This window comes from Triticum urartu, chromosome 7 (assembly GCF_003073215.2).
Source record: "Triticum urartu cultivar G1812 chromosome 7, Tu2.1, whole genome shotgun sequence".
NCBI classification, from domain to species: Eukaryota; Viridiplantae; Streptophyta; class Magnoliopsida; order Poales; family Poaceae; genus Triticum; species Triticum urartu.
The window spans coordinates 124,846,502-124,856,395 of NC_053028.1; the positions used below are offsets into that span (position 1 = coordinate 124,846,502).

At 44.7% G+C, this 9,894-nt stretch overlaps 1 protein-coding gene across 1 annotated transcript; it reads left to right on the forward strand.

Moving 5' to 3' along the window:
• The first annotated feature begins 364 nt into the window (after positions 1 to 364).
• Positions 365 to 9,633, forward strand: LOC125520106 (bZIP transcription factor 46-like). The gene is made up of 5 exons (XM_048684928.1): positions 365 to 1,594; positions 2,213 to 2,284; positions 3,007 to 3,036; positions 4,818 to 6,846; positions 9,273 to 9,633. The coding sequence occupies exons 1-4, from the start codon at positions 737 to 739 to the stop codon at positions 4,896 to 4,898; spliced, it is 1,041 nt and encodes a 346-aa protein (XP_048540885.1). The 5' UTR covers positions 365 to 736; the 3' UTR covers positions 4,899 to 6,846; positions 9,273 to 9,633.
• The last annotated feature ends 261 nt before the right edge of the window (positions 9,634 to 9,894 follow it).

Below are 9,894 nucleotides of genomic sequence, written 5' to 3' on the forward strand. Positions count from 1 at the left end.
TATCTATCCGCAAACCTACAACGGTGCCCCATTGCCGCCTGCTTTCACGCTCAATTAAACTAGCCCACAGTATGCGGCTTTGCCACGTGATTCACGCGCACGTCTCCGTCGCAATTCGGCGGGGATAATAAGATAAGAAAAAAATGAGATAAAACCCCTTTAATCAACAAGAGGGGGCAGTTTATTTTCCGCAATAAATTTTTTCCCAAGAAAACCCATGGCAGCCCTGAATTTCTATTTTCGGTGTAGAGCTGGTGTGTGCGCGGAGCGGAATGACTGTCCGGTGGGGGCAGTAACCCAATCCTCTGACCGGCTTGTCGCGCTCCGGCGGCAGCCACTTTAATGGCCCCGAGGCGACACCTGTCCCTCCCCCCACCTCGCCGCCGCGATCGCCTCCCGCAAAGCCGCACCAACTCCGCAGCAACACGCCCCCCGATGCTCCCCTCCCGCCCGCTCCGCCTTGTTTTCTAAACCAAAAATCTCGCCTTTCTGTAAAACTAGATTTCCCCTTGCTAATTCGGGTATTATACCGCCGGCTAATCACACTCCACCCGCTGTCGCCCGCCCCCTTGTTTATAAGCCCAGCCCCCCCTCCCTTGCCTTCTTTGTCGGTCGCCTTTGTGGGATAGAGTCGCCGAGAGAGACCGCCGGAGGAATTTTCGCTGCTGGTGGTGCGGGAGAGGGAGGGATCTTGGGGGAATTCGGTGTGGGGGTTGTGGTGTGAGGAGGAGGAGGGATGGAGATGCCGGGAGGGAGCGGCGGGGCCGGCGCGCTGGCCAGGCAGGGGTCGATCTACTCGCTGACGTTCGACGAGTTCCAGAGCGCGCTCGGCGGCGCCGGCAAGGACTTCGGGTCCATGAACATGGACGAGCTGCTCCGCAACATCTGGACGGCCGAGGAGTCCAACGCCATCGCGGCCACCCTGACGCCGGCCACCACGGCCGCCCCGGCGTCCAATGTCGACGCCCTGCCCCAGCCGCCGCCGCCGCAGCCGCTGCAGCCGCAGCAGCAGGCCATCCTGCGCCAGGGCTCCATGACGCTGCCCCGCACGCTCAGCCAGATGACGGTCGACGAGGTCTGGCGCGACATCATGGGCTTCTGCGACGAGGAGCCGCCGGCGCCCCCCGCGCCGGCGCCGGCCCAGGCTCAGGCTCAGGCTCAGGCGGAGGCCCAGGCGCAGCGGCAGCAGACCCTGGGGCGGATGACGCTGGAGGAGTTCCTGGTGCGCGCCGGCGTGGTGCGGGAGGACATGGGGGGCCAGACCGTTGTCGTGCCGGCGCGGGCGCAGGCTCTGTTCCCTCAGGGCAATGTGGTCGCGCCGGCCATGCAGGTGGCGAACGGGGTGGTGCACGGAGTCGTCGGGCAGGGGCCTGGCGTGGCGATGACGGTGGCGGCGCCGACGACGCCGGGCGTGCTGAACGGGTTCGGCAAGATGGAGGGCGGGGATCTCTCGTCGCTGTCGCCGGTGCCGTATCCCTTCGACACCGTGACGAGGGCCAGGAAGGGGCCTACCGTCGAGAAGGTGGTCGAGAGGAGGCAGAGGCGCATGATCAAGAACCGGGAGTCCGCCGCCAGGTCCCGCCAGAGGAAGCAGGTGAAGCTCTCGTTCTTCAACCATACGCATTTTGCTTAACTAATCTGAAATATTATCTGAACCCGAACCCAGGTTCACAGGGTGTCTATATCGGGTATGCCCCTCGGTCATGTTGTGTACTTTATTCGTTGATGTGATCTGACATTTCCATTTTAGCTGCTAGATAATAGTTTATCCCTGAGTAGCCCCTGCAAATAGCAAGTTGGAGTTGTTAAACATTGTGAAACCCAAGATGAGGAGAATCTATGTGGATCGTCATTCAAGTTGACCCTCTCAGATTCAGCAATGGATAACTTTGTTCATTTCGGAAATGAAGTTTTGGCATTGCAGCATTGTGGGTCTTCTCATCTCTTCAATCTACTATCGCGATGGTAGGGAGGAGGATGAGAAGCATAGTTACTTTCCGGTGAATTTTGTCTTAGGCTAAGCAGGTGGCATTGTATGCCTCTTTATGCACCATTTCTACATAGCCTGTAAAATTCTATGTTGTGAGCACAGCAAGCTCTAATTGATAGCACTGACCGTGGCGAATAGTTTCAGATGATTCCATTAATTGTTGTCATTTAACCATATCACAGTTTGTGTACACTTAACTTTGAACCTTCTGATGTATTGCAGGCTTATATAATGGAGTTGGAAGCCGAGGTTGCAAAACTGAAGGAGAACAATGAGGCATTGCAGAAAAAACAGGTATACTTAAAATTTCTTTAATGGCTATATGCACATTGTTTATTTACTAACCTTGCAATTCTAATCAGTTAGTAGACTTAGTTGATTTCTTGACTCCAGACAGTTCTAATATTTCTTGCTGCAATTGCCATATTTGTCTGGTTGTTTGGTAGTATCATCTATGCTTTTTTAGTTCTCCCCGAATGATGCTTATTGCTGTCACGAGTCATGATTGTTGTCACAACCAGCATTTTTGTAATGTTTGGTCGTTCTGCATCGTTGGAGGCTGCATAAAAATTATCCTTTTAAGTTTAAATATTCGGGTGTTAAATCAATTTTGTAACATTGTTGTTTCGGTTATCTTGCCTTGCAAAATTTGCTACTTGTACTCATCTTTGGTGCATTCAACTGTTTTTACTAGCAGATTGTTATCTGTTGACTATGAAATATACACTCCACGCTGTATCATATTTTGTGTGATTAATGTAACTTGAGGTTCCCTATGTTTCACATGCATGTCTTGCGTTATCTATATGTTGTTATCACATTTTAAACATTTTAGTTACACTCCTTTGATTTGAGAAAATGAATGAACATTTTAGTTAGTTTAACTTCAACATAAAGTTGTGGACTTTACAGTTTAGATCTGCTGGTTACATTAAGTTATCATACGTTTTCCTTCTGAATTTCTGATAAACGCTTTAAGGAGCTATATTCACTTTCGTTATGCTTTTAATATGCAGGTGGAAATGCTACAGAAGCAAAAGGATGAGGTAATACCATTTGCAGAAAATATTTCTTGTTACTAATATACATTGCGTTTGGCCTTATTATTGTGGAAGTAGTACCATGCAGTACTGTTATTTACACCCCATTCTGATCACTAATTCTATTCGTCTATTTGGATTTATCACTGCTGCAAACTACAGTTCTGTTGGTTGATTTGCAAAAGAGTGCATGATGGTTTTCCATAGGTTCATGTATCTAGCCTGTTTTCCATAAGTACATTGTTCATACTAAGGCGTAAGGTGCCCACACAATGACAGCGGTATTAGTCATGCATGCATAGCTGCATACATTCAAAAGCTTTTATATATAAAATATGCATGTCTGCTCAACTTGTTATTCTAGGACTTCGAGTCTGGCTGGCTGTGAGTTGGATTAGAAAGATACTTGTTTCAATATACTGGTTTTATATATATTACTAGTTATCGGCAACTTATAAAATAGTTGCCAAAGTAAGCCTGGGGAAAATCATTTGATGTAGCATCAAGAAATGTGGAGATGACTAATTGGATTTCAATCTGGGGTTAGGAAAATGTTTCTAAGTGACTCGGATTATAATACAATAATCCCTTATTGGTCATTGGTTCTGTTCTTAGCCTTAAAACTCAGTTTTTCCAGTAACTGGTGAGGGTACCTAGTTTGAGAATATGCCCAATATACAGCCTATTAAATGGACATAGTTTTCATATCTTGGGCGATTGTCAGTTGCACTCTTCTGATGTCAACTACTACCCTTTGCCTTGGTGGTTCTGTTTAAGAATCAAAAGTTATATTGCCATTATCTAGGAGTATTAAGAGATTGTAGGACTTAGGTTACAACTGAACATTTGAAATAAACCATGGTTCCCAAGTTCCATAAACCTGGGCACAAAGAAGCCAAGAGAGCCATGCTCGAATAAAATGTCAGTGCTTTTTGGCTGGGCCTCATCTAGCAAAGGATATATGAACTGTCAACTCTTATTTGATGCCACCTTAGATCTCAAGCTTGCAAGAAACACTGAAGATAAGAAAAATCCTAACGTCACTTGTTTGGAAACAGGAGTATGCTTCTGTATTTGTACATCATGTGTAACAAAAAAACTAAAAAACACAAACTATGAACCATTCTAATCTGGAGATTAAAACTAACATTCTCCATATGTTCTGTTTGGTGATAATTACATCCGGCTATGATCCGCCCAAACTCCACCAAGTTAGAGCTACTTGTCAGCAGCATAGCATTTGGTGTGATTTTTTTAACAAGTGATGTGCACAGGCGTGCAAATCTCAGATTTCATAGGAAGCCAAAATATTATTTGTCTGTCCTATGATTCTCCCTGAAGTAGTACTGTGTTGTAGATAATTTAGGTCTATTGTTTCACTATATGCTTTCTGTGTAACCTACCGGAACTGAGAAAATGTCCAAAAGCACAATGTTTGTCATGACGTGTAGAAGATTTTGGAGTTTTACAAGGCAAAGATATTTTGGTTGGTCCTGTAAGAGATGGATGATGAGTATGGCAGAGATAGTTTAGACTTTAGAGGACTCTAGAATTAGATACAGTGACATTTTTAGGGAAGATTTCTACCATAAAGTATTTTGCTGTTGAGGATTTGGCTTTTGCCACATGGCGACACTAAATGGAGATCCAGCAGAGCCTCCTCATAGCATAAGCTTTCATAAACTTATTCGTCATATGATTTTTCTGTAGCTTCCGCTTTAATTCGAAAAGAGGTCTCTTTTGACACCCTGTCGCTCACCCAGTTCACTTGTGAATGGATTTTGCAGGTTATAGAGAGGATCGAAAAGCAGCTTGGACCAAAGGCAAAGAGGTTTTGCTTGCGACGAACGCTGACCGGTCCGTGGTAGCCCGAAGCTCAATACAACCTTGACAGCAGCTGGAGTATCTGGCTTCCTTAGATGAACAACCAGTGTACATATCAACCGAGGCCGGAGTCTCCAGCTGCCCCCGTAGACCCCCGCTTTCTTGCTGCTCCTGTGGCGATCGTTCGGTTTATTTAGTTGTTGGTTCCTGGGTGACAATCTAAGTCCTAGGTCTCTCTAGCTTTGCCGTTTCCAAAATGAACAAAAAGCAAAGTATCTAATCTGTTTAACTCCCTATCTATTCGCGTGTGGCGAGGTCGTCATGCGTGCCGTTTTATGCCGTTGCTGGACGCAGCTGTTCTGTATGATGTTGAGTCGTCATGCCAATTCCGTGATAGCTGAGTGATCACCACCGTAGTGGACCAGCGGTGGAGCCATTTGGTTTCACTGACCTGACCGTGGTTTTAGTTTACGGTTGCCGTTTTCTGGAGTCTGGGCGATGTCACAATGCATGAAACTCCTGGGTTTGAGTTTACAGTCCAGTTTCTGGGCGACGCTACTGCTCAGTGCGCACAGTGTCGCTGTTGTGATGATTGTGAGTCTGGACTGTTGCTTGATGGTGTGCGTGCCGAAGATTGCACGCTGTAGCCTGTAGCTCACCCTGCGCATCCTTCTTTTGTGGTTGCAACATTGATGTTACTAGCTACTTTGCCGTGGAGGTCAGTTAAGGGCACGCACTCACGAACCACACCAGTTGGCCTGTGCTTGTGCTTTTATTATGAAGAAGAGGTGATGGGCGGCGCCACCGGCTGGGCGGGGACTGGAGTTCGGTTGGAGCTGGGGGCGGCGAACGATAGCCTGGTTGCGCTGTTAGAACGAATACAATAGAAAGATGATGTAAGCAGGCTATAGGGATTTAAATATTGCTCTCTCGTGAAGAAATATAAGATCGTTTGATCTAAACGCTCTTATATTTTTTTAGGGGAAAGTATATTTTTACTTCCTTGGAAGAGAGAGAATTTTGTGGAATCGTTATGTGTTGCTGAAGATAATTGGGATTCCTGACCCATGACATGATTCTCAGTCTCCCGTCCTACACTAGCTTAGTTGCTTGCACGCCACTACATGTAGCGCTTTTTCGCCATGATACCGTCATCAATCTATCTAGTACTACGGAGGAAGACTGGCAGTGGTAGAGGAACCCAACGAACTGCTTCAAGCTCGGAGGGACTGTTCAGAGCTACACGAGTGTTTCTTTCAGAGCTCAAGAGCTGCGGCCGAAGCCGTGTTCAATTTGCCAGCACCTCTCTATCTCTCAGCTTATGTTTACGAAACGCTCGATTAAAGGCGATTCTCAAGAAAAGATACACGAGCTCAAGCAAAGGACTCGTATGTGATATATTTATTTTGTTTTCTTATTTTTAATGTGTGCGATACGTCTTAATTAGCTCGTTACGTGTTATAAATTGGTCCAAACCATGGTGATTCACGTGTTCGCCATTATGCGGGAGGGTGTGGAACCATGGTGACTTTGCCTCTTTAGTTTAGCGGGAGGGTTCAACCATGGTCATTCTGCAGCAGCAGCCAGTTCACCTTGGCCAGCACCAGCTGGTCATCGTTGCAGTAGAAGCGTCGGCCTGAGCGCCGGAGGTCGTGCCCCAGGTGCAGGGAAAAGAATTCTATGAGACCAGGTCTCACGTGAGACCCATCCTGATGGATGACACGTGGCATTCACAAATCACAAAGCATCCCCCACCCTCCATTTAAAATCAGGGGGGGGGGGAGAGATATTAGATACTTTGTGATTTGTGAATGACATTTTAGTTAGTTTAACTTCAACATGAAGTTCTGGACTTTACAGTTTAGATCCGCTGGTTACATTAAGTTATCATACATTTTCCTTCTGAATTTCTGAAATGCTCTAATGAGCTATATTAACTTTTGTTATGCTTTTAATATGCAGGTGGAAATGCTACAGAAGCAAAAGGATGAGGTAATACCATTTGCAGAAAATATTTCTTGTTACTAATATACATTGCGTTTGGTCTGATCATAGCTGCATACATTCAAAAGCTTCTATATATAAAATATGCTTGTTTGCTCAATCTGCTATTACAAGACTTCGTGTCTGGCTGGCTGTGAGTTGGATTTAAATGCACTTGTTTTAATATACTGCTTTTAGATATATTTAGTTATCGGCAACTTATAAAATAGTTCCAAAGTAAGCCTGAGGAAAATCATTTGATGTAGCATCAAGAAATGTGGAGATGACTGATTGGATTTCAATCTGGGGTTAGGAAAATGTTTCCAAGTGATTCGGATTGTAATACAAAAATCCTTTATTGTTCATTGGTCCTGTTCGTAGCCTTAAACTCAGTTTTTCTAGTAACTGGTGAGGGTACCTAGTTTGAGAATATGCCCAATATACAGCCTAATAAATAGACATAGTTTTAATTTCTTGGGCGATTGTCAGTTGCACTCTTCTGATGTCAGCTAGTACTACTCTTTGCCTTGGTGGTTCTGTTTAAGATTCAAAAGTTCTATTGCCATTATCTTTTTTGATAAAGGGCATTTTTCTATTGCCATTATCTAAGAACATTAAGAGATTGTAGGACTTAGGTTAAAACAGAACATTTGAAATAAACCATGATCTCCAAGTTCCATAAACCTGGGCATAAAGAAGCCAAGAGCGCCATGCTCAGATAAAATTGTTTAAGTATATTATATCTTCTCTTTCTATCAATCGGTCTTTTGGGATAGTTGGTTGATAGCAATATCTAACATGATAGTCTCAGTCCCCGCATTTTCCCCATTCGTTTATCCACGCCCACGTCGGGCGTGGGGGGAGGTGTTGATCATTCCATATCCACGTCGGGTGTAAGAGGAGGGGGGGGGGGTTAAGTATATTATATCTCCTCTTCCTATCAGATCGGTCTTTTGGGATAGTTGGTTGATAGGAATTTCTAACAAAAATGCCAGTACTTTTTGGCTGGGTCTCATCTAGCGGAGGATAACTGTCAACTCTTATTTCATGCCACCTTAGATCTCAAGCTTGCAAGACACACTGAAGATAAGAAAAATCCTAACGTCACTTGTTTGGAAGCAGGAGTTTGCTTGGTGTGTGAAAAACTAAAAACACAAACTATAAACCATTCTAATCTGGAGATTAAAACTAACATTCGTCATATGTTCTGTTTGGTGATAATGACCTCCGGCTATGATTGGCCCAAACTCTGCCAAGTATGAGCTACTTGTCAGCAGCATAGCATCTGGTGTGATTTATTTAATAAGAGATGTGCACAGGCGTGCAAATCTCAGATTTCATAGGAAGCCACAATATTATTTGTCTGTCCTACAGTTCTCCCTGAAGTAGTATTGTGTTGTACATAATTTAGGTCTCTTATTTCACTATATGCTTTCTATATAACCTACTGGAAGTGAGAAAATGTCCAAAAGCACGATGTTTCTCATGACGTGTAGAAGATTTTGGAGTTTTACAAGGCAAATATGTTCTGGTAGGTCCTGCAAGAGATGGAGGATGAGTATGTCAGAGATAGTTTAGATTTAGAGGACTCTAGAATTAGATACAGTGACATTTTTAGGGAAGATTTCTACCATAAAGTTTTTTGCAGTTGAGGATTTGGGTATTCCCACACGGCGATCCTAAATAGAGATCCGGCAGAGCCTCCTCATAGCATAAGCTTTCATAACCTAACATGCCATGGTGAAGACTAGGATGTCCTTAGTAGAGAAGAGATAGGGTGAATTAAGTGTAGCCACTGGTTTGTTAATGGTGAATAAAGAGTTGAGTCACCCATATTTTACAAGAGTTAGTCTCCCAGACAATCCACACAGTTCTAGATTGATTTGTGATTTTGGAGGAGGGGGGCTTGGCTACCAAAATCAGTGTCTCTATTGCTTAAGATGCTAATGGTCAGCTGTGCTATCTGAAAACCCACAGTTTTGCAGCAGTACCGTATGCATATCAACAAAACATTTATGCTGACAATTTTTTCAGTGGAATTTTCAAGAAGTTGTCGCACCATGTTTTTTTCACGCATGGACATGTCTTTAATCTATTTGGATGAAACTCATTCGTCACAGATTTTTTTGTAGCTTCCACTTTAATTGTTAGCCAAGTTTGAAATTATTATTTAAAGAAATAAGGCCCCTCTGATTGATAAGTATTTACTGGAAGTAGAATGCTAGCCGAAAATATACTTAAATAATTATACATATTTTTTGGCGGTAGGTTGCTACTATATTAGTTAGAACAATTGGTTTGAGATGTTTTGTGTTCTGACAGCAAGTACTAGTTCTTTGGTGCTCCTGTTTTTCACTTGTAATAACAATTCGAAGAAAGGTTCTCTATAGACATCCTGTCGCTCACACAAGTTCACTTGTGAATGGATTTTGCAGGTTATAGAGAGGATAGAAAAGCAGCTCGGACCAAAGGCAAAGAGATTTTGCTTGCGACGAACTCTGACGGGTCCGTGGTAGCCCGAAGCTGAATCCAACCTTGACAGCAGCTGGGACGTCTGGCTTTCTTAGATGAACAACCAGTGTACATACCAGTCGAAGCCGGAGCCTCCAGCTGCCCCCTAGACCACTGCCCCTGTGGCGGTCGTTCGGTTTATTTAGTTGTTGGTTCCTGGGTGACAATCTAAGTCCTAGGTCTCTCTAGCTTTGCCGTTTCCAAAATGAACAAAAAGCAAAGTATCTAATCTGTTTAACTCCCTATCTATTCGCGTGTGGCGAGGTCGTCATGCGTGCCGTTTTATGCCGTTGCTGGACGCAGAAGTGCGGCCGCTGTGCGTGCTGCTGAGTTGTGATACCCCGTTCTGTGACGGCATTTGGTTTCGCTGACCTTGGCTGTGGGTTCAGTTTACAGTTGCCGTTTTATGGATGATGTCGCAATGCAGGAGGTTCCTGGGTTTGAGCTTGCAGTCCACTTTCTGGGCGACGCTGCTGCTCGATGCGCGCGTGGTGTCGCTGCTGTGATGATTGAGTGATGTCTCGTGGGCTGTTGGCTGATGGTGTG